The 24367-nt window shown below is 44.2% G+C and overlaps 4 protein-coding genes across 5 annotated transcripts; 3 read left to right on the top strand and 1 right to left on the bottom strand.

Moving 5' to 3' along the window:
• Window positions 1–1344: 1344 nt before the first annotated feature.
• haus7 (HAUS augmin-like complex, subunit 7) lies at window positions 1345–4379 on the top strand. Of its 2 annotated transcripts, none has more exons than XM_056585869.1 (9): window positions 1345–1449; window positions 1751–1866; window positions 2007–2077; window positions 2220–2281; window positions 2379–2563; window positions 2690–2804; window positions 2889–3101; window positions 3212–3323; window positions 4036–4379. In XM_056585869.1, exons 1-9 carry the CDS (start codon window positions 1393–1395, stop codon window positions 4107–4109), a joined length of 1005 nt encoding a protein of 334 aa, XP_056441844.1. In that variant the 5' UTR covers window positions 1345–1392; the 3' UTR covers window positions 4110–4379. The 2 variants fall into 2 exon arrangements, with proteins under 2 accessions (XP_056441844.1, XP_056441851.1); XM_056585876.1 differs by having other exon boundaries at window positions 1404–1474.
• On the bottom strand, window positions 3533–6453 carry mrpl49 (mitochondrial ribosomal protein L49). The gene has a single exon (XM_056585888.1). The coding sequence runs from the start codon at window positions 6391–6393 to the stop codon at window positions 5872–5874; it is 522 nt and encodes a 173-aa protein (XP_056441863.1). The 5' UTR covers window positions 6394–6453; the 3' UTR covers window positions 3533–5871.
• A 6675-nt stretch (window positions 6454–13128) lies between these two features.
• Window positions 13129–16626, top strand: LOC130392032 (homeodomain-interacting protein kinase 2-like). The gene is made up of 8 exons (XM_056602436.1): window positions 13129–13135; window positions 13680–13843; window positions 14470–14661; window positions 14892–15064; window positions 15154–15277; window positions 15492–15596; window positions 15683–15778; window positions 15856–16626. Exons 1-8 carry the CDS (start codon window positions 13129–13131, stop codon window positions 16624–16626), a joined length of 1632 nt encoding a protein of 543 aa, XP_056458411.1.
• Window positions 16627–17373: 747 nt separating this feature from the next.
• LOC130392015 (keratin-associated protein 5-1-like) lies at window positions 17374–18119 on the top strand. The gene is made up of 2 exons (XM_056602412.1): window positions 17374–17735; window positions 17828–18119. Exons 1-2 carry the CDS (start codon window positions 17374–17376, stop codon window positions 18117–18119), a joined length of 654 nt encoding a protein of 217 aa, XP_056458387.1.
• Window positions 18120–24367: the final 6248 nt, after the last annotated feature.

Genomic DNA, 24367 nt, shown 5'->3' with positions numbered 1-24367 from the left:
TACACCGCAAACCTCATTCTTCTAGACTCAAGATCCAGATCTTTAAAAATGGGTGGGCTATAGAATGATACCAGACCCCAACCCCCTCCAAGTTATCCAAAGTATAACAACGCCAGAAGGTTTGGATGGGTGTGTGGCCTAAGCAGGCTTTTGAAATGGGGTTGATAGGGAGAAAGGAACTTGAGAGGAGGGGAGGTGACCTTGGGTGCCATGAAAGGTGCCTCTAAATTAAATGTATTATTATTTATTATTATTAAATATAGCCAAACTTTTTTACGCCATTGCTATATCCGTTTGGGAGGTAGACCTAGGGAAGCTCAGAGAAGGTGAGCCTATTTTCAGAGATACACAGATGGTCAAAAGAGAAAAAAAGTGGAAAGGGACGATCAGCATTTGTTATTTCGGAATTAACTTTTGAATTTAACATGAATAAGCAGTCCTCTCTCAGTTTATACAGGGGAGATATATGTTGGGCTAAGGGCCCAACATAGACCTTTTAAGGTATTACCAACTCATCCACTCACACACAAATCGTTTAATTATTTAGATGGAATTTACAGTTGTTATTATGTGTAACAGGTGTGGCCAAGCATAGACAGGCCCAAGGGAGGGAGGACTGGAGAAGAGAGAGGGAGATCCTGTGTGAAATGTAAGTTTAACGGCAAAATTGGAATTGTTTTATGGCATGTTGACCTCAAAGGTAATATCGACTACTGCATATGTGTTCCCTTGATCCTGGGGCCATGAACGCAGGCCTATTGTGTGTTACATGGGGTCCCTTGTCCCCACTACCTGTCACTCAGGGAGCAGGTACATCTCCAATCATTCAGACACAGCAACGGTTTGGTCTACGGTGGAACCGTTTCTTGAACAGTGTTTTCAAGAAACAGACACACTTGAAAAGTGTGTCTGTGTCTTCTTCAAATCGACGATTTGAAGAAGATTCCATAAAGATGTATTGCGCTAGATATGGATATATATATATTTTTTTATAAATCATGCCATTTCAACCAAATTAAATTCAAGGCATATTGCTCTTGAATCTTAACTACACCACCCTTTAAGTATAAAAAATAAAATAAAAAATAGAGGGCAAATGAGCAACCAAGGAAGGGAGGCAAATTAAAGGGGATGAGTAATACAATTGTAAATGATTGTGAATCAAAATACAGGGCAGCAAATTGTACCTATTAGTGGCCCCTTCCACTCACTGGGCTAACAAAGGTTTAGGCCATGTATCATGCCTTTAACAGTGGAATAATGAAAGTTATGATAATGAGATGTATATCTCTGATGCAGTACTCCGTGTAGACTGTGGAGGGCAGAAACACTCAACGTAGCTTCCGGCGCTCCGGACATTTAGAGTAGAAGAAGGGTTTGGAAAAGGCGAAAATGGCGGTTCCGTTTGAAGAACAACAACTTGCTCAAAAGGTTTACGCTGCATTAAAGGTAACATTGTTATCCTTAAACTAAGGTAAACACAAATACGCGCGAATATGTTGAGGAAAAATTGTGCCACGGAAAGTATAAATGCATGTTTAACAAAGGATTAAATAAGAGTTATAATAAAGAACGCATTAAACAATGCTCAAAGATGCTGTGTGTGTGTGTGTGTGTGTGTGTGTGTGTGTGTGTGTGTGTGTGTGTGTGTGTGTGTGTGTGTGTGTGTGTGTGTGTGTGTGTGTGTGTGTGTGTGTGTGTGTGTGTGTGTGTGTGTGTGTGTGTAACCTAATGTGTATCCTTGTTTCAGGCAGCATCATGTCCCTTGATAGTAGGGCTGCATCTTCTAGAAGCCGACAGTATGCATACTTTATTGTGCACACCCTCGCAACATCGCACGGAAATACTAGCCTGGATCTGCAACTGGTGGGCTACGTACTATCTCATGTTTAATGCAAAAATAAGAGAGGTCAAGCACAATGCTTAAAGTAAACAAACTGTACAAACTGTGTAGCCTGCTCAGCAAAATACATAGATAACGTATTCCATTCTGCCTATTTTTGCAGCATCAACCCAAACCCGAAGAACGTGAAGACTTCAGTTATACAATCCAAAGACCCAGATTTTCAAACAAAAGGCAGGATAAAGTGTATTATTTCTTGTTTATATGTAGGCTACATACATATACACATGTCTGTGTATACGGGTTGCAAGACAAAATTGCTCAATGTTATTTTATTTGACAAATATATATTTATGATATTGTGTGCTACCAACAGAAATGGCTATGCTTGGGCGAGAGTTAATGCTGTGCAAAGCAGAGGACTTTGATCTTATCCAGGTAAGCTACACCACAACCATCAAATAACTTGTTTATACTCCTGGAGTATTGTATAAGTAAAATAATATAAATATAATAATCTGTACTTTCCACTAAGGGCCATGTAAAGCCTTTGCGACAACTACACTTCCTGCAAGAGCTTCTAACCCTGGTCCCAGGTTGTTTCACAGAGAGTGAGGTGGACGAAGAGGGACTGCTGAATGAACTCTATGCTGATGAGAACAGAGCCCTCCTCACACACATGCTGAGACCCACTCTCAATCCCTGGCCGGCACACATCAAGTATACACTTCATTTATTTAGCTTTTAGTACTTTAGTACTCAACACACTTTCTCAAAGCATTCTGTTCGTTCACTGAATGCTCTGTGAATTTCAGCTCAGTTTATAAAATCTTCGTCAACCCCTAGGTATTTTTCCAACGACAAAACCTCATCAGTTAGCCAAACAAGTCAGCAGGAGTCTACTGATGTGGCGGCTCTCCTGCGGGCAGCTGGGAGAGTCCTGAAAGACCTCCAGTCAGAGGTGAGGATCTGTCCAACACAGCCCAGGTATTGTTTGTTTATGGTGCCACTGAACCTGCTCTACCCTTTTTGTTTCCTCCACCAGTGTGAATTCTTACACAGTGAATGTCAGAGTCCGGCAGTGTTTTCTCCGTGTGCCCTGCGCGTGGCAGTGAGCGACCTCTGTCAGCTGACTGCTGCCTTCCGCCGCGTCTACGAAACAGATTTCAAAGACTACTGCAGGAGAAAAGCCCCCCCGCTGAGCGCAGCAACGCTCGTCTTCCAAAGGGTGCACCGGCTACTGCTGTCCTGCAACACGGTGTGTGTGTGTGTGTGGGTGTGGGTGTGGGTGTGGGTGTGGGTGTAGTTTGTTTGTCATTTATATTCAGCTTGAAAACCGTTTTGATCTGTTGTTTGTTTGTGTGTCAGGAGTTGAAAATGCTAGAGGAGTTGTCGCAGGCCTCTGAGGCCTTGACGGAGAAGGCATGCCAGCTGCAAACGCAGCCTTGTTACTGGAGCCACGGGGAGAAGTGTACATTACGTGAGTCGTAGGCGGTATTTGTATTTATTTGTCTGTGTAATATTAAAAAGTGTTTTGGATGGATGCTAATTATTTTCTGCTGGTTGATTGCCAATACAAATAGTGGGAATTATCTTAATTTTGAAGAATTGTGCTAGTTTAGTCAACAGACTTCAGATTAATAAATTAAAGCCTGTTGACCGACAAGCTCACATCATAAAATGGGGAGTTTCACTTTCTTTCACTTCATATTTATATCGACCAATCATGTTGCTGGAGGCGGGAATCTGTACCCCATTATTGGCCTACAGTGAAAACAAACTCTTTGTCTGTAAAAAGTCTAATCCAATCAGTTGGCCCCTGTAGAAATACACAAAAATATCTGTTCCGTCTCCCCCTATTAGCTCTTCTAGAACCACATAGTAGGACTGCTTAGTTATAGATAGATTAGTTAGAGTGGGTCACTTAATGATGGCATCTATGCCTAGCCAGCCAAATGGCCAGTTCGGTTTGAATCTGTAATAAATCATTAATTTGGAAAAACAGGAGATTAACAGCCTAAAGCAAAGTGCAAAAATACTTCCCTTTTACTATTCTTGATTTATTTTTTCTTTTGACACTGAATTTAGTTATGAAAAGTTATCAAGTCGCTTGCATTTAGACTGGTTGAAAAGACCTACTTGGACATGCAAACATTTCATTTTCTTTCTCGCATATTGTACTTGTTTTTCAGCCGACCAGCTGGAGAAAATCACCCGACAGTACAAAGACTTCCTTTCCCAGCCTTCTGCCCAGCAAGAGAAATAACCTTTTTGAACCTTTTTCCTTCATGTAACAATATTAAACTTGTGTATATAATTTGCATTCCTTACGTTGCGTTATTCCTGGATGGTCCATACCATACCTATTTCCCATAAACATGAGTCCCATTAGTTTGTATTTTAATATTGTTATTATATAAGGCTACATGTGTTTTATATACTGTCTTTAAAGAAATTGGCCTACTATAAGACAAGGTAAACCGTCAGTTAACAAATAAAAAGAATGTTAAACCTACACTCACTTTTTGGCTGTTTTCGAAAAACGTATTGGAAGTAGAACGTTTCTCATGAATGTAACACGTCCATCCAGTTTGGAAAACCAGAATAGTTTTCGTTTGGCCTTTCCAATGTGGATGGTAGGGCTGTGGAAGAGAGAGACTTTGAAAAAATTGACGTTGAATTACATTCCTGAAACATTTTTTCCAACCCGGAGGACATTTCTTGATAATCATATTGACACCAGATTGGTTTTTCAGGAGAAACCAACGGCACAGGGTTCTTTTTACCTTCAAGACCCCCTACACATTTAATCTTGGATTGTCTATCAACATATTTATGTCAACTTTAGTTCTGTTCCACATAAGAAAAAGCATGTGTGGCGAGCAGTTCTTTTAAAAGTAGAGCCAAGCACAAGGCCGGCTTATGAAATGGGGCTGCTTTGAAGGGGGTGCACCGAAGACCAAATATAAAGGCTGGAAGGTTTTGTAAGACATTCTTTCAGTTTACCTTCAGTATACGGTTGAACACTGAACAAGATCCCTGCGGACGTCAGGACTGCAGTCGCTCACCAGAGACTCAACTGTTCAGAGTTCAACTGGACCATAGACAAGGGATTCAAGACCCACCTGTTCAGAGTTCACCTGGACTCAAGGCTTGCTGGTTCAAAGTTCACCCTGGTCTCTGCACAGCTTCCGCCCTTACTCTCCTTAACACACCCCTCTTACACACTTATTGTGTGTTGTAGGCCCTGGCACTTATAAATAGTACTTCGCATTGTGTAGCATCGTATCCTTGATATCTTGTTGTATATGGGGAATAGGTTAACCTAGCATTTATAAAGGCTTGCTTGGTTCTATGAACATCCTTACTGAACCGACAACAATAATTCTTTCACCTTCTTCTGCCAAATTATTTTATGTCGCTTTGGATAAAAGCGTCTGCTAAATGTAATTCTAAAACATTTAGGCCACCAACACAACAAGTCCTATGGAGTGATGAGGAACACATCTCGGACATTGCTGGTAGGTTCAGGGATGGTAAATGATAAAGTTGTGAAATCCCAGAAATCTCACGCCTTAGAAAAAAAGCCTTAGATGGAGGCGGACATCCCCCTAACCCATGAAGAGAATTCGTTTAGTTTCTGCATTTAAATGAGGTTTAACCAGTTTTTTGCTGTTATTTTCCACCCAGGTAGAATATTATCTTTATGAGATCACACAATGAGCAGGATCAACCATTCCCTCCCTTCCCAATTAAAAATGTTTCAAATGACTGCTTTATAAATTTAATGTTATGAAAGCAAGCTTATTTGATGTGAACAGCAATGCAAACTATATCATATAAACAAATTACAGCAGTAGTCAACATCAATCTAAACGTAGGCATAGTCCAGCACTCGGGCCCCTTTAAGCCCCCCATGGTCCGGCGGCTCGGGTCGGCCAGGTGGACCCCTGGAGAAGGCCAGGTTGACCCCTGGAACTGTTCATCTTCAGCCTGACCTTGAAGATAACTATTTTAATGAGTCAATCCTAGAACCCCTTCTGCATCAGCCATTCCTTGATCTCCTTGTCGTAGTGTCCTTTGATCCGGATGCTCATGGTCACCTCGTTGACCTGCGTTGTGCGGTCGGTCCCTGTGAGCCGCTTCAAGAGCTCCTTCACGGCCCCGTCCAGCGCCCAGATGTCCCCCTCCACTCGGCGCAACACGGTGGTCCTGCGGTTGCCATGGGTGATGTCCGTATAGACGGGAATGTTGTGCATTCGTGACCGACGGACCATGTAAGGCAAAGACGGAGGCACGTCAGACGGAGGAGCCCAGCCGGACGGAGCAGGTCCGTCGTGTCGGGGCGGGACGGGGACCCGGGTCGGGGGGATCAGCCGCTCAACAAACATGTACTCCTTGGTCGTTTCCAGTGTCCCGCATGGTGGATTCTGTTCCCCGACAGCGACGCACATCGGCTGCAGCCGAATAACGGACGGACCGGGCAGCTGGAAGGCACACCTAAGGACCCTGTGTAACATTTTGAAACGCAAGGTGAAGCAGGCAGACATGTTACACCTCCATTGACAGCGGAGCCGGAAGTGTTCTTTTCTCCATAGGCGGAGATTTTTGGAGCGGCACCCTCTGTCGGTGTGGAGTATTTGCGCACGACTAGATGACGTTGAGCTCTAAGGTTAAGCTTGTTTTGCAGTAAATATGATGTACGTTATCTCAGAAATAATTGGACAAGGAAGTAATGTGGAAAAAAATAAGCAAAGCAAAGTTTTATTTTGTTTTTACTTGCTGAATTGTTTTATCTGTACATTCATCTCAAGGTAAAAACAAGGACAGCTCATGAGCATGGATTCATTGCAAGGAGTTTTACAAGGAAATGCAGGAATGCAATATAACATAACAATGTGAAATGAATATAAAAAAATCATTAGGTATTGAAGTGTAGTATATATCTTTTGCTAGTTGTTAATGATGTTAACTGTTATTTCCAGGCTGCCCATAGGCATAATGTAGAAGCTCCACTGACTGAAATCACTGCTCCTGCCAATATTGTCATTCCAATTCAGGTCAGAAAGGAAATATATATACTTCAAAAACAGCATGTAAATACTGTTTACACCACACAATACACACCTAACCTTTATCATCAAGGCCTGGCCTCGTTGCTCAATCCATTACATAACCATTGAAACATTGATATATTGATATCCTGGTGAAAACCTTTGCTCTCTTCTACATACAGGTAGAGAGGGAAGGCACAGAGCTCAGGCAGGGAGAGGAATATCCAGAGGATAATGCAGCACATCCCAGAGGGGACTGACAACAGGGAAGCGTGTGGAGCACAACGGATCAACCTCCGCAGCATGACATGGAAAGGGAACCGGACGAACAAGAGGAGGTTGGGGAGGAGGGAAAGGAGCAGGAGGCCCGGGGTGAAGTAGCCGAAGAACCCTACTCACCTGGGGAAGGTCCAGAGAACCTTCCAAACCCGACAGATCACTGTCGAGTGCCTGAAGAGAGACCAGAGACCCTGGGAAGCCCTGGCTCTACCCCGTCTGACCAGAAGGAGGAAGCTGGGAATGCTCTACTGGAGCCCCAGCCAGAAGAGAGAGCTCAGGGGAGAACACTGTGGGGGCACCCCAAGTAGAGGGGCCAACGGAGCGGAGGGCCAAAGCCCCGGAAACAAGACATCACCAGCGAGGAGCCCCTTGTTGCGGACACGGAGCCAGAGCATCCGGAGTAGAAAGGGGAACGAAACACAGGAGCTTATCCACATTGTTATCAGACCCATGAACCTATCAGTCACTTTTACAGTTCCAACTAAGATTAAGAAGCAGTAAGCATAATTATAAAGCTTCCGTTCTTGTCAGAATGAATAAAAACATGTGGAAAGCTTGTGGTTTTGTATCGTAAACTCATTATCTTTCTCTACACTCTATATCATCCTAATGTTGACCTTGGCTGATGCAGAGGTATGATGTCTTTGCAATGTAAATGCCAAAAATATAGTACCTTTTTGGGGGAAAACCCACTTGGGGGGGAAACCACTGGACGCATTGCAGTGCTATCCTAGATAATTCAGAGGATATTTAAGCATTCAAATTAAAGCGAGCCAGGGAGGTGAATTGGAAGTTTTTTTTTATAAAGCACACATGCGATTTATATCTCGCACGCACGCTTTACTAAAGCATGTGAGGTCTTAACACGCCGCCTTCCCTATCCTATTTCATTGGTCAGACAGCGAATGGACCGAACTAAAGCCTAACAAGAAATGAATTCTGCCCTGTTTTTCTAAATTAACGAGATACCTCAAAATCACAAGCGAAGCTCTCCTTCACTAAAGAGATCTATTTCATATCCTGCCTGTTTAGTTTAATACAGTTTGTGACGTTGGGAGATACTCGTTTCCTTAAGTAATATTGAAGGCATTCTTATTAGTTTGTCGACTTGGAGCACCTCAGGTCTTTGGGGTTCTCCAAAAGGAAAACCCATTCTGATCTGATGTTCTGATCTGATGTTCGGATGTTTGTTCTGATGTGCTGTTATGATGTTCTATTCTGATGTTCTGATCTGATGTCTTATTCTGATGTTCTGATCTGGTGTGTGTGTGGAAGGTGAAGCACCGTCTGAGCAGAGATGTATTTGAAGGGGTGATATCATGCTTTTACGACTTCTCCCTTAAATTTGCTTTATGCTGTATTCAAAACGTTGAGCTTTGGAAACTCTTACGTGTCTTTACATAAACCTTCCCTTCATCCAAAATAAGAGTGTTCAGAAAACGCCTTTCAGAAGTTTGTAGGCTATGACATAAAACTGGAAAAACAGATTTTTTTTGAGACTAGACTTCATAACAACTACAAGTATGGATGCCCGCCAGTTGCCTCTTTGCGCCTCTTTGCTATTTTCACAGAGAAGGGATGAATTGGTTATAACTGCTTGCGATGGTTGAACATGAGAGAATTGATCAGATGTTTATAATTGTAAGCTATAATGTATCGTTATCCAAATGTTAGAATGGGTGTTAAGTTCGCCTCTTAGTGCTTTCTGCAAGTTCACTTTAGTCTATCAATGTAATTGCAGCGAAATTGTGCGCTCTTTCAATCCATGCATTCTCGTCGTATTGATTTCAATCAGGTTGTCGCCAACAGTGAGAATCACTTAGGTCGGATTTGGCCAACGGTAACTTGAATCCACTTGAATCCCAATTCACATGTGAAAAAAAGAGGCTAAACTTATGTTGATGTTGTAGCTGCCCCCAGTAGTCTTTCTCAAATGTGAAGATGGCATTTTAGTTTCTTATTATGGGCTACGGAAATAACTTTTCTCCATAATGTTTTGTTTTTACAGCGTCTCTCATGCGTCTTCGCGTTGAGTCTGTAAACTTCGTCTGTGGCCTGTTGCTAATATAAATGGATATTGTAGCACATCATAGAAGGCTTGATCAATATTAAAATGTCACATCACTAATTAAGGTATTCGCCTTCTTTAACAGTTATCACTGTGTTGGAAAGCTACGGTTGAATTGATGCACAGCGGCTGCAACAGGCTGACTTGCTCATGTGTATTAATATTATGCATAACATGTTCTGTATTGGAAGTCATTGCCATATTCATGGTCTTACCTTAACTTGGTTGTAATTGCATAAGCACAAAATCATTTTAATAAACCATAGTATATACAGTGACACACAGAGGAGGCAACGCTAGGTATTTACAGAATGAAGAAAAATATATTGCTAAATGAATTACACACTTGACAATAATAAGTACTAACATTTGCTAAAACACATGACAGCTCTTTCAATGTAGCCACATCAATATTGTCAGCTGATCATGTCCTCTCTCTATCTCAAGATTTTTGTAAGTGCTTCTGTTGACATGTTAATACTGTATGTTGCAGGAAGACTGATAGCTCCTCATTGGATGCACCAATGTCAACTGCTGATGAGACCTGGAATCCCCCCAATAGCCGGGGACAAGAACCATCACAGGGAAACACAAGGACGGCCACAGGAAAAAGGACAGGAAGAGCAAGGGGTGCGGCAATAGGAAGACCGGTGGGTAGAGGATCAGCAGGCGGCACGGCAGGAGTGGGCAGGATATGTGACCAATGCCCAGACCCAGATGGCCAACACACTGGGTTCATGGCAGCACTGTTACAATGACTGTTAGCAACATCACCCCTGTTGTCTTCTTCAGAGATATCTTCCTTTTGATAAAAGTGAATGGTTATTTTTTTGTGCATTTTATAATTTATTCTTGTTATAGTATATATCATATGGTTGCCTTCTTTATAAAGGCATTGCTTATTTAAAGTAGTAATAGTATGAGTATGCAGCAGCATCATATCCAAGTTCTGCTATGACAGTTTGCTGATAATGTACAGTGTATAGCCTAGTGTTAATTTAAAACAACCAACACCTCATACCCTTTATATAACATCACCTTTCATGTAGGACCTGTGATTCACCTTCTGACATGAAAAGGTCTGCAACTCTCCAGAAAACAGTGGAGAGGAGATATTCTAATAATTCAGTATTCCTTACCTATCTGATGGTGAATCAGTGGATGGTGCTAAGTGAAGGCTGTTAGGCAAAAAGGACTTGAACTGGCTTCAGATATCTTGATATATATACAAAGAGTTCAGATGCAAAAGCCTCTAAACGCCACCTCCGTCAAAAATGAGATAAAGACATTGAGTGAATGCTCTCCGCACGTAGTATACGTTAATCAAATAAATTTGAGTCAAAACCCGCTATATACCACTTTTTTCCTTGTCTGAAATCTCCATTTGTAGGCAGAAACCTCTAAACACCACATGTTGGCATTCCTATCACCTAGGGCAGGGGTGGCCATGGCGTCGATCGCAAAGGTAATGCGGGTAGGTTGCGTGACATTCCCACTGACTTCTGTGGGGGTTTCAGTTTTAAAGTGCAATTTTAAGTGCAATATTTATTTATAATGTAGAAGTATAGCACTTTTAAATAAAAATAATAAGTCAAAGTTAGATCAAGATACTAATGCATATATTTCAGCTTTCTTTAGGGTTGGCCAACCTCTGACCGATGGTGGCCTTGACCCCCACTGGCCCCCATGTGGCTACGCCCCTGACTCAGTACATATAAATAAATGTATGTTTGGTGTTTTTTTTTTATGTTGGTAGATCATTTTGACCTGGTCAATTTGAAAGTAGCTCGAAGGCCGAAAAAGTGCTGGAGCTAGGGCAAGCATTTTCTCTAGCAAAGGCCCGTAAACAGCACATTTTGTAGTTTGTTTGCTGTTATATTAATGTTCTGATTATCATGTGTAGCACCTTAGGGGGTTTGATGAGCACTGGAATTGTAATTGGGTTTTAATTACCTAAGAAAACTATTCTAAAGTACAGGCTTTTAAAAATAGGTAAGTAGTTATTCTAGAAATTGTCTCTATTGCAGTAACTTATTTGAGATAATTAACATCAAGTCACTTCACACTTCTGTGAGGTGTGCATTTTATACTATCTTTATATGTTTTAGTTGTATTGTTCTATACTTGTATTTATATAGTGCTAACAAATTACAACACTGACTCTTTTTCAGTGGAGTGCAATTTTCAATGTTTTTTGATGCGAGAACATATCAGCATTTGCACTAGCCATGGCATCTAAAGCGGCATTTGTTTTACTTAAAGTTATTTAAGAATTTATTGTTATTTTATGTATTTTCAGAATAACTCGTTTTTGTGTGATTGTTTATAACATAATGGTGATGAACGTTGGTTGGAGAGGCCACTAGGAACTTTTGCCTTGGGCCTCAACAGACTCAAATCGCCAACGATCTCGAACACAACATCAGGCTATAATAAGACCACGGTGTCTATCGCTGGCAACAGGGGACATCAATGGTCAGAATTTGTATCTATGATCAGTATATATATATATATATATGTCTGTAGTCAAGTATCTGGCTCAGTTTGAGCCCAAGAAAAAGTGCCTTTGGTACTGCAACCGTATCAACTACATCGCTGAGAACAAGTAGCCTAAGTCAAATAACGTTTTTATTTGCACAGCTGTTAGACAATACTGTGGTTTAACAGCAATAAGCATCCTTACTATTTGTGATGGATGGTGGGGATTGAATAAAATAATTTAGGAATATTTCATGGAAGGAGAGGATCGTGTCTGCCCTCAGGCTCCATCTAGTGGCGACCAAGCGGTCCATCCCATGTAAGTAGATATCCTAGATGGATAATACATCCAGGATAGATAGAGCCCCCTTGACTGTCTGATGTGCCCTAACTGTATGACTTAACCAATTGGACATGGGATCAGTAGCCTTCAGATGTATTACACATTGGTGTGGCTGCAGAGGAAAGACAGGAGATTGGGAGATGGTCTGCATACCTTCCGATAAGCCGGTTCACGGCCCGCCGGGATAGGGATCCTAATGTGTTTTTGGTTTGTTTTTTATTAAATCAAGGAAAATACCCTAGAGAGGAAACTTCTGTGTTGTTACTATACAGTTCCACGACAAGTGCATTCCCGTTAGAGGATGTTATAACAAACATCCCCATCCCTCCAAGACTTTGTTAAATAAAATGAAAAAATATAGAACTAACTTCATCAGAGACTGATGGGAGACATTCACAGTTCTTGATGATATTCTTGGTGACAAACTTTTTTGGTTATGGTTTATTTAGAATTTTTGAAACGTGTTTATTTTCTTGTCAAGTATTTTCAATTGCTTTCTTTTTTTTTGTGCTAAATGAATGTATAAATGGGTAACCATGATCCATTTGCATGGATATTTATATTATACAAAGTGTTTAAAATGTCTGGAATGCACATGATTCCCACAATTCAATGATGTATAAAACAGTTGAGAATATGTCCATCTGATGGATAAAAAAAAAAAGTTAATGTTCATCCCCATAGCTCATTCACTATTATGTAGAATTTATTTTCCTTCACATTTCACATCGCCTTTCTTGCATGATCCCAGACGGCGGGAGAACAATGGGCCTGGGGCCTGTCTGTTCATCAGTTGGGAGATTTAAATATTGATAGTATTGTCACGTGATTAATTGTTCCTAATAACACACATAGCAACCAAGCAACATGCATTTAGAATGATGCGTTTCCAATTGTGACGTCACAATTTGTTTTTCTATCTTATATAGGCTTGCGTTGTGCAAAGAAAATATATCAGGCATTTGGACATTGCGTGAAGTGGAGAGAGAGAGCAGCTTTGTTGAAAAAGAGAGGTTTTTCAAAAAAACTTTTCGACTTTGATGTAGTGAGACAACCCAGCGACATGGACGGTGAGTTCCCAGCTCCGTGCAGGACAATATCTTTTTGGTTGACCGCTCTGAACGCTTCGGGTCTTCCGAGAGCTCTTCGGCTCAACACCGCCACCTTCAGTTTCGATACGAGTTGCAGTTGTGGATGGATTAATTGAAAGAAAATAGTTTGTGTTTCAAAACGTGGCATCCTTTCTGGATGGCGATGATATCCCCTCACAGCTGGGAGACCGTTTCCACAATGAACATGCGTGTCTTTTTCTCGCCAGATAGTGGCGCTGCTAAGAAACAAATCGTCGAACCTCCTAAAACAATTTTAGTGTTATCCCGGTATGATCAAATGGCGACAATCGACAATTCAACAATTACACAATACAATTTCTTTACAACAATTACAAACCATCTTCGGATGTCGATTTCATGTCAATAAATTCCCGTTGTCACCTCTCTCTCTCTCTCTCTCTCTCTCTCTCTCTCTCTCTCTCTCTCTCTCTCTCTCTCTCTCTCTCTCTCTCTCTCTCTCTCTCTCTCTCTCTCCCAGATCACTCATTCTCTGTGTTCAAAGGAGACCTGATAACCACAAAGTCTTCCTCCTACCTGGTGGAAGACTTCCTGGGGGAAGGAACTTTTGGGAAGGTGGCCAGATGCGTTGAAGTAGCCACCAATGAAAAGGTGGCTGTTAAAATCATCAAGAATAGCCCGGGACTGTTAGCGTCGGCTAAACAAGAGGTAAAACAAAACACATTAATAAATTAATAAATAATGTTATTTTACTATAGGGTAAAGTGGGGTAAGACGAGTCAATGTTTTACTCATGTTGACCACTAGGCAAGGACAAATAAGACAGAAGTAAAATTAAAACATCTACCTTTATTTCAGGATGTTCTTTGTCAATCAAGATGATAACAATGAATCTATGACATAGGTTTCAAAAAGTGATGTTGTGGTTCAACTTTGAACCATCTGAGGGTAAATTTACCAATTTACTTTTTCAAGTTAAATGCATTTTTCATTTTATGAAAAACCAAATCAGTTGTGTAATGCTACTTTATTGTGCAAAAAACATACTTGAAACTCCATGTTCTTCCCTCCATCACAGACAGATATACATTATGGGTACTTCCTGAATAGATGGTCAAATAAAACAAATGTGTACAGTTGCCTAAATGCAGTGGTTGGGTCAACTTACACACTGGCTCATTTTACCCCCCCTACCTACCCTTACTTTCCCTATATTGCTGGAAATAATATGCCCCTTTTCTGATTCTGTGTGTTTCTTTTTTGTATTACTGGTTCATGGGATTTCACATTCTAATCATTGTAAAATATCTCTTTAACCTGCTCTTTATTCTCAGATTCGCATCTTAACGCGCCTCCAAGCTCTGGACCCGGAAAGGTGTGGGATTGTAAAATGGATGGGGGACTTCAAACACGGTCCCTACGTCTGTCTGGTGTTTGAGCTCCTGGACCAGTCTCTCCTAGACTTCACCAGGCAGAGAGCAGGCCGCAGTCTGCCTCTGATGCAGATAGAAAATATAGTGGAACAGGTAAGGTTGGACCTCAACCTGAAAAACAACAATACATTGTTGTGTTTTGTGTTTCTTGAGTGTGTCTGATGGAGTATAATACTTTGGATTTAATCATCACACTTTGCTCTTTGGTACTTTCCACCTGAAACCCCTCAAAGGAGTCGACAGCATTTCTTAAAGAAGAATAATTTGATGAACCGAAATTGTAACATAGTCAAACCTAACTATCATAGAATATTGATTTTCAGCTGGCCTCAGCCCTTGACCACCTGGGCACCCTTGGGATCATTCATGCCGACCTGAAGCCTGACAACGTCATGATGACAGGACAGGACACTCAAGTCAAACTCATTGATTTCGGCTGTTCCATCCATTTGTCCCAGGCCAAAATCGGCTACGATTTCTGTACCATCTGGTACAGGTGAGTAACTGACAGCCGTTCTGACCTGGTTTGTTCCTATTGGTTACTGATTAAAGTTGCTCCAATTTCCCATCTTTCTTTTATTTCAGATCCCCAGAGATCATGCTGGGTCTCCCATATACATGCATGGTTGATATGTGGTCCCTGGGTTGCCTGGCAGCAGAATTGTTAATTGGTGCCCCACTTTATCCCGGCTACACAGAATATGACATGGTTAGTCTAACAGTGTATTTCAAAGTCAATATACCCCAAAAACCTTTACACTAATACAATTTTCAAATGACAGTCTGAGTCTGATTCTGAGTCTGTGGGGATGATTGGAAAGATTATTGAATCCTTGAAAAATAATAATATTCTTTCACCGTAATCTAGTGGTTGATTGCTAACAGGAAGGACTGTGTGTGGAATGTGTTGTGTTGTGTTGCAGTGGGCATACATCATACAAACCCATGGTGAGCTTCCTGATGCAATGCTGAACCAAGGCATCAAAACCTCTTTGTGTTTCACCAAAGGACCGGTCTGGAGACGCAAGGTATCCCTATACGTGTCTGTCCGTCCACCTGTCTTACGGTATCTACGGGTCAATAGAACTTAACCAAAACAGAGGCTATTTTCCAGACACGACGGGAGAAGGAGGAGGGTATGAGGAGCAAAGGGCTCCAGCGGCGCTGGCCCAGACCGTTCCTCTTCACCTCCCTGGAGGACGTGGTCGAGGTATGTGTGGATCCTGACGTTAACGCAGTGGTCATGTTGTGTTCCATCTTTTAAATCCTTTCACTTTTAACCTGAAGGCAGGGCATCAGCCAGGCCAACCTATCCCGCCCAGCTTCACGGACCTGCTGAAGAGGATGCTCCATCTGGATTGTGACCAGCGCATCACACCACGCGCACTTCTGGAGCATCCCTTCTTCAGCCTGGGGAGAGAGATCCAGACCGACAGCAGCAGTCCTGAGCGCACTATGGTCCAGCCTTACAGCAGCAGTCCTGAGCGCACTATGGTCCAGCCTTACAGCAGCAGTCCTGAGCCCACTATGGACCAGTCTTACAGCAGCAGTCCTGAGCGCACTATGGTCCAGCCTTACAGCAGCAGTCCTGAGCCCACTGTGGTCCAGTCTTACAGCAGCAGTCCTGAGCCCACTGTGGTACAGCCTTACAGCCACTGCCCTGAGCCCACGATGGACCAGCCCTGCAGCAGCCGCCCTGAGCCCACTGTGGTACAGCCTTACAGCCACTGCCCTGAGCCCACGATGGACCAGCCCTGCAGCAGCCGCCCTGAGCCCACTGTGGTACAGCCTTACAGCCACTGCCCTGAGCCCACTATGGACCAGCCCTGCAGCAGCCGCCCTGAGTCTACTGTGCCACAGCCTTACAGCCACTGCCCTGAGCCCACTATGGACCAGCCCTGCAGCAGCCGCCCTGAGTCTACTGTGGCACAGCCTTACAGCCACTGCCCTGAGCCCAGTGTGGCCCAGCCCTGCGGCCTACCGGGGATCCCCAAACCTTCTGTGTCAGAGGAACAGAAGAAGGCCCCAGTAGACACCACAGACAGTGGTAAAGGGTAGGTGTGCCGTTCAATCTCAAATGCTTCCTATAGCCGTTATTGAGTTGCTTCCTAATATTATGTGTTCAACATTCATTTGGATCTGAGAAGGTGAGGTAGGCTAATCTTCTTGTGTCCCATATCTTCTTGAGATCAGGGGTATTTATACCAAAAGCTAGCAACAGTAATCATTTTGTCATATTCAAGGCTCACCATTAAGGACTATCAGTATTGACCGTTTGATGATACAATTAAATGAATAATCATTTACCTGTGTGTAAGAATGGGTGTTTCACTGGCAATCAAGAAGTGGAAACTGCTAGGTTTGAGGAAAACATATTGAGTGACTTTGCAGGAGCCCTACCACACCTACATTCTGAGGGCTCATCCACTTCTTAATTGTCTTTTTATCAGGATTTGTTGATGGAATTACAATACATTAAAATATTCTCTCTTGATCTTTTGATTTGACAGCACTGCATCCATACCTACCGCTTCCTATGGGGGTGCCACGGAGACTGTGGAGGAGGTCAAGCCAGCCGTAGCAGCCATCCCATTAGGTTTGTCAGAAGTCTAAAGCCCTAGTCTACTCTTGTTGGTATTTTAAACAAAAATATAAATGTCCTGTTTTGGTGTCATATTCAGATGTCGCCCAAAAGAAGAAGAAGAAGAAACAGGGCAGAGTAAAGTGGTTCTTTAGGACGGTGTTGAAATCCTTCTGCTGCTGTTGCTGCTTTGCCAATGGGGACCTGGACTAACTGGTTCAGACATGGACCAGCCCAACAGCATCTGCTGGCCAGAGACCAGTATGGTCCACCAAAACAGCTGCTGCCCTGATCACAGCCTGGACCACCCCAAAGGCTGCTGCCCTGAGACTAGTGTGGACCACCCTGAAGGCTGCGGCCCTGAGACTAGTGTGGACCACCCTGAAGGCTGCGGCCCTGAGACCAGTGTTGACCACCCAAAAGGCTGCGGCCCTGAGACTAGTGTGGACCACCCAAAAGGCTGCGGCCCTGAGACTAGTGTGGACCACCCAAAAGGCTGCAGCCCTGAGACTAGTGTGGACCACCCAAAGGCTGCGGCCCTGAGACTAGTGTGGACCACCCAAAAGGCTGCGGCCCTGAGACTAGAGTGGACCACCCTAAAGGCTGCGGCCCTGAGACTAGTGTGGACCACCCTAAAGGCTGCGGCCCTGAGACTTGTGTGGACCACTCCAATGACAGCTGCTGCTTTGAGTGCAGTGTGGACCACCCCAATGACAGCTGCTGCTCTGAGTGCAGTGTGGACCACCCCAATGACAGCTGCTGCTCTGAGTGCAGTGTGGACCACCCCAATGACAGCTGCTGCTCTGAGTGCAGTGTGGACCACCCCAATGACAGCTGCTGCTCTGAGTGCAGTGTGGACCACCCCAATGACAGCTGCTGCTCTGAGTGCAGTGTGGACCACCCCAAAGGCAGCTGTTGCTGTGAGTGCAGTGTGGACCACCCCAAAGGCAGCTGCTGCTCTGAGACATAATCCAGTGGTTGGTTGCTAACAGGAAGGATGTGTTGTGTTGTGTTGCAGTGGGCATACATCATACAAACCCATGGGGAACTTCGTGATGCTATGCTGCACGGTACCAAGGCATCAAAACGCCTTTGTGTTTCCCCAAAGGATCTATCTGGAGACGCAAGGTATCCATATAGGTGTCTGTCTGTCCACCTGTCTTAATGTATCTACGGGCCAATAGAACTTAACCAAAACAGAGGCTATTTTCCAGACACAACGGGAGTATACGAAGAGTGTGAGGAGAAAAGGGCTCAAGCTGTGCCGGCCCAGATCGTTCTCTTTCATCTCCCTGGAGGAGGTTGTCGAGGTAGGTGTTGATCCAGTAACGTTGTAGACTCTAATGCAGTGGCCATGATGTGTCAGCAGCTACAGCAGCTGCCCTGAGCCCATTGTAGTCCAGCCCTGCAGCCCACCTGTGAGCCACACACCTTCTGTGTCAGAGGAACAGAAGAAGGCCCCAGTAGGCACCACAGACAGTGGTAAAGGGTATGTGTACCTTACACTCTCCAATGCTTCCTATATCCGATATTGAGTTGCTTCCTAATATTATGTGTTCAACATTAATTTGGTTCTGAGAAGGTGAGGTAGGCTAATCTTCTTGTGTCCCATATCTTCTTGAGATCAAGGGTATTTATTAGTGCTGTCAGTTAAACGCGTTATTAACGGCGTTAACGCAAACCGATTTTAACGGCGTTAATTTTTTTATCGCTCGATTAACGCATTTATTTATTTATTTAAAATGATTATTTTTATTATTTATTTTTTTTGGGCTCAAAACAAAGAAGCAGTAGCCTGATTGCTATGTTCAAGGCAGTATATTTGTATGTTCATCGTTTAATTGCACTATAGGCTTTTTTTTTGTATCGTCCTGCTTTGATCAGTATATGCCAATGTTTTTATCAATAAAAAAACATTTGCGAAAGGCAAGCCGATGCACTTCTCCATGTTGATAAGAGCATTAAAATGAGAACAATTAATGGGACAAAGAAATCAAGGGATATTTAGCATAGAAAAGAAAATTGTGAGTTAACTATGACATTAATGCGATTAATCGCGATTAAATATTTTAATCGCTTAACAGCACTAGTATTTATACCAAAAGCTAGCAACAGTAATCATTTTGTCATATACAAGGCTCACCATTAAGGACTATCAGTATTGACCGTTTGATGATACAATTAAATGAATAATCATTTACCTGTGTGTAAGAATGGGTGTTTCACTGGCAATCAACAAGTGGAAGCTGCTAGGTTTGAGGGAAACATATTGAGTAACTCTGACTTTGCAGGAACCCTACCACACCTACATTCTGAGGGCTCATCCACTTCTTAATTGTCTTTTTATCAGGATTTGTTGATGGAATTACAACACATTAAAATATTTTCTCTTGATCTTTTGATTTGACAGCACTGCATCCATACCTACCACTTCCTATGGGGGTGCCACGGAAACTGTGGAGGTCAAGCCAGCCGTAGCAGCCATCCCATTAGGTTTGTCAGAAGTCTAAAGCCTAAGTCTACTCTTGTTTGTATTTTAAACCAAAATATGAATGTCCTGTTTTGGTGTCATATTCAGATGTCGCCCAAAAGAAGAGGCAGAAGAAACAGGGCAGAGTGAAGCGGTTCTTTAGGACGGTGTTGAAATCCTTCTGCTGCTGTTGCTGCTTTGCCAATGGGGACCTGGACTAACTGGTTCAGACATGGACCAGCCCAACAGCATCTGCTGGCAAGAGACCAGTATGGACCACCAAGACAGCTGCTGCCCTGATCACAGCCTGGACCACCCGAAAGGCTGCGGCCCTGAGACTAGTGTGGACCACCCCGAAGGCTGCGGCCCTGAGACTAGTGTGGACCACCCTGAAGGCTGCGGCCCTGAGACTAGTGTGGACCACCCAAAAGGCTGCGGCCCTGAGACTAGTGTGGACCACCCTAAAGGCTGCGGCCCTGAGACTAGTGTGGACCACCCTAAAGGCTGCGGCCCTGAGACTAGTGTGGACAACCCTAAAGGCTGCGGCCCTGAGACTAGTGTGGACCACCTCAAGGCTGCGGCCCTGAGACTAGTGTGGACCACCCTAAAGGCTGCGGCCCTGAGACTAGTGTGGACCACTCCAATGACAGCTGCTGCTCTGAGTGCAGTGTGGACCACCCCAATGACAGCTGCTGCTCTGAGTGCAGTGTGGACCACCCCAATGACAGCTGCTGCTCTGAGTGCAGTGTGGACCACCCCAAAGGCAGCTGTTGCTGTGAGTGCAGTGTGGACCACCCCAAAGGCAGCTGCTGCCCTGAGACATAATCCAGTGGTTGATTGCTAACAGGAAGGATGTGTTGTGTTGTGTTGCAGTGGGCATACATCATACAAACCCATGGGGAACTTCGTGATGCTATGCTGCACGGTACCAAGGCATCAAAACGCCTTTGTGTTTCCCCAAAGGATCTGTCTGGAGACGCAAGGTATCCATATAGGTGTCTGTCAGTCCACCTGTCTTACAGTATCTACGGGCCAATAGAACTTAACCAAAACAGAGGCTATTTTCCAGACACAACGAGAGTATACGAAGAGTGTGAGGAGAAAAGGGCTCAAGCTGTGCCAGCCCAGATCGTTCTCTTTCATCTCCCTGGAGGTTGTCGAGGTAGGTGTTGATCCAGTAACGTTGTAGACTCTAATGCAGTGGCCATGATGTGTCAGCAGCTACAGCAGCTGCCCTGAGCCCATTGTAGTCCAGCCCTGCAGCCCACCTGTGAGCCACACACCTTCTGTGTCAGAGGAACAGAAGAAGGCCCCAGTAGACACCACAGACAGTGGCAAAGAGTAGGTGTACCTTATGCCGCTTTTCCACTGCATGGTACCAGCTCGACACGACTCGACTCGACTCGACTCAGCTCGCCTTTTTTGCGTTTCCACTGCGATCTAGTACCTCAAGTGGCTGCTTTTTCTAGTACCGCCTCGCTCTAGGTTCCAAGCGGCTGAGCCGATGCTAAAAGGTGACGTCGGCAGACGGCCGGCCACTGATTGGCCAGAGAGTGTGACGAAGTCACGAGAGCGACATGGCAACCATGCTGGTAACGATAGAACAGCCATAGTAGCGCCGCAGCCAACATATTCCACTTCTTCAACATGCCAGCTAATAATACGAACACGAATACCATCGCATCGATGTTCTCCATTGTTGTTATGTGGGTTCTGTCCATGTGTGGGTTACGTAGGTGTAGTTTGCGTCGCGTACAAAAATACGTCACGGCCCTTTCGCGCAGACGACCCCGCCCACGTCCCGGAGGTACTATTTGCGGTGGAAAAGCACCCGCGCTGCTACCGTGTCGAGTCGTGTCGAGTCGTGTCGTGTCGAGTCGAGCTACATGTGCGGTGGAAAAGCGGCATTACACTCTCCAATGCTTCCTATATCCGATATTGTGTTGCTTCCTAATATTATGTGTTCAACATTTATTTCCAAAAGGACCTCCTCGGATATCAGTACGCTGTCGATTTCTGGATTAATGAACTGAAATTCTTCTGATGCTTCTTTGCCCATGGGGACCTGGACCAACTGATTCACAGCTAGACCAGCCCAACACCAGCTGCTGGCCAGAGAGCATTATGGACCACCGAAACAGCTGCTGCCCTGATCACAGCCTGGACTACCCCGAAGGCTGCTGCCCTGAGCCCAGTGTGGACCACCACAACTCTAGCTTATCTGAGCCCAATGTGGCCCACACAACTCTAGCTTCTTTGAGCCCAGTGTGGACCACCACAAAGGCTGCTCCCCTGAGACTAGTGTGGACCACGCCGACAGCAGCCGCCTTGAGACGAGCGTGGACTAACACAACTGCAGTTCCCCGGAGTGCAGTGTTGACGCCCCTAATAGCAGCTGCCCTGGATTCAGTTTTGTCCACCAAGATGTAATCTTAGTAATTGATGATTGAGGAATTCAATATCACAAGTCTTGAAGTGTTCTGAAACAATATCGCTATGGAGGGGCTGTGAATTTGGCCCCAAAGATTCATGGTTCTTCTTATTCTATTTTTTTAAATGGCCACTAAATACAGACTAAATAGGCTGCAATCTAGTGGTACAAATGTTGTATGAGTCTTGAAGATTAAAAAAGGTTGCTTTAGGCTGGTTAGATAAGATGACAAAACCACACTGACTCTTCATCCCAGTCACTGTCGTGTATATACATCCTTAAGCAACGCCAAATCAGCTGCTTGTGTAATATTCTAAGTGACACAACATCTGCAATCTTTGTCACCGGATTCCCCCAACTTTGTATTGGGAGATTTTCAACTAACTTAAAGGGCATGTGATCGGGTTTTATCAGTAGGTCTTATGCCCCACGCTACGGTCCTATTGAGGAGGCTTATAAATCTGTGGGTGGACCCCTCCTTGGAGGTCCACCAAGGTCCACCTCATCAGATCATAATGAAGTCCTACCAACCATGGGACTGTTACAGCATGAGCAGGTGCGAGCAAAGACTGGAGGTTTGGACTGAGGACAGTCCACACCTCCCCTTGCCCTTCATGGCTGCTTTGGGTGCACAGACTGGTCCGTGTTCTTGGACGATATAAATGAACTGACGGACGTTATGGCTATCTACAATGGGTTTGGTAAAGACTCTGATCCAATGGCGGTTCTACACAGGGGCCTACGGGGGCCATTGCCCCTGTAGACATGTCCCTGGCCCCCCCTGCGCCCCCCCCCCGTGCTGACAAAATAAAACAATTATGATTTTACTGATTTTACAGAACTTATGCAACGCATTGTTTTACACGGGTAACTTAGAGCGGCTAACCCAAACACTGTGCTGCTGCTGCTCGGTAAATGAGAGCTCAGCGACTACTCTTGGAGAAAGGAGCCACGATTTCTCCTGTTGCAAGAGTCGAAGTTAAGCAAAACGATTTCCTTTCGTAAGTGACCTCACACTGATAATGAAATTAAGTTTGCCTGGTCTCGATATATTTAGAAACCTAATCATATCTATGAAAACCCACCGAAGCAGAAGAGAGTATCCGAATGTCAGTATCCTTGCTAGGTCTAGGCTACACAATGTTGTGATGTCAACCACGTATTTTCATCCGTTTTGGCTGCTGCATTGGGATAACAAATACATATGAGTAAAGAGTAGAAGGCTATCTGCCCGTGTTAAGTGGGGAGGGATGGTTATGCAACGAAATCGAATGCATGCCCCTACGTTTTTTTTCTTCTAATAGCAGCCATCATGAATTGAGGAAAGAAGATTAGAACAGGCAAGTTTCCTTTGAGCTCTTTAGACTGTTCAATATTGCTGTAACCCTTCCTGTAAACTCAGTCTCTTGGGAACACAGTTTCTCCACACTGAAACTGATAAAATAAATAGAAAACGGTGCATTGTTTTGAACTTTATTATGGCCCTACCTCCCTTGCACGCTTGTACAAAACAGTTGTTCTTATGATTTTGATGATTTAGGGCATAAGCTCCATCAATTTAAGATAGTTTGACAGAAAAATACAGACTGGTGAAGTTATAAACTCTTGTACAGATTAAATGTTTGATGTTTTTATCATAATTGTTTGCCTTTTTTTTCTTGCCCCTCCGGTTAAACACTGTGCTATGTTTGACATTGCTGCAACAATGCATGATGTTACGTATGTTTACGACATGCCATATTCTAATTGGTTTTGCACTCTTGATGTGAGTCACGCATGCGTGAGTTAGTTGGTTGAATAAATGGAGTAGGAAGCTCCGACTAGAGCTCTGTGACATTGCGTCTTTATTCATACATAACACACTGGCTCCTCCTTGGCCCCCCTAGTAAAATGTTTCTAGAACCGCCACTTCAGGCAGATAGTCAGTAATGTATTTTATTTACTGATAGGAGCAGGCAGGGCGCAGGGCGCAGGGCGCAGGGCGCAGGGCGCAGGGCGCAGGGCGCAGGGCGCAGGGCGCAGGGCGCAGGGCGCAGGGCGCAGGGCGCAGGGCGCCCGTTCTGGACGTGAACAGCATCCAGAACGGGACGAGATCAGCGTCCAGAACGAGCGCCACACATCTGCCCAGCCACACCGTGGCGATACTATCCCAGAAGGTCAACAGTCCATTATAATGTAAATATCCAGAAGCTCAACGGTCTGGGAGCCTGCATTCCACCGCTGCCCAGGCAGAGCTCCACACACCTCATGGGCCTTTGACGTGACGATGAAGAGTATACCAATGTGCACTTTAACGTCACAAAATCACTGGTACCTG

Source organism: Gadus chalcogrammus, chromosome 1 (assembly GCF_026213295.1).
Source record: "Gadus chalcogrammus isolate NIFS_2021 chromosome 1, NIFS_Gcha_1.0, whole genome shotgun sequence".
Lineage (NCBI taxonomy): Eukaryota > Metazoa > Chordata > Actinopteri > Gadiformes > Gadidae > Gadus > Gadus chalcogrammus.
This window is presented reverse-complemented; position numbering and strand designations above follow the sequence as displayed.

Bases quoted from the DNA above. Each gene is read 5' to 3' on its own strand.
- haus7 (XM_056585869.1), top strand. From the start codon at position 1,393: ATGGCGGTTCCGTTTGAAGAACAACAACTTGCTCAAAAGGTTTACGCT. The intron at 2,282-2,378 runs GTAAGCTACACC...CTTTCCACTAAG, and splicing joins AGGACTTTGATCTTATCCAG to GGCCATGTAAAGCCTTTGCG. The intron at 2,564-2,689 runs GTATACACTTCA...GTCAACCCCTAG, and splicing joins CCCTGGCCGGCACACATCAA to GTATTTTTCCAACGACAAAA.
- mrpl49 (XM_056585888.1), bottom strand. From the start codon at position 6,393: ATGTCTGCCTGCTTCACCTTGCGTTTCAAAATGTTACACAGGGTCCTT.
- LOC130392032 (XM_056602436.1), top strand. The intron at 14,662-14,891 runs GTAAGGTTGGAC...ATTGATTTTCAG, and splicing joins TAGAAAATATAGTGGAACAG to CTGGCCTCAGCCCTTGACCA. The intron at 15,597-15,682 runs GTATCCCTATAC...GCTATTTTCCAG, and splicing joins GACCGGTCTGGAGACGCAAG to ACACGACGGGAGAAGGAGGA.
- LOC130392015 (XM_056602412.1), top strand. From the start codon at position 17,374: ATGGACCAGCCCAACAGCATCTGCTGGCCAGAGACCAGTATGGTCCAC. The intron at 17,736-17,827 runs GTGGACCACCCT...CTCCAATGACAG, and splicing joins GCTGCGGCCCTGAGACTAGA to CTGCTGCTTTGAGTGCAGTG.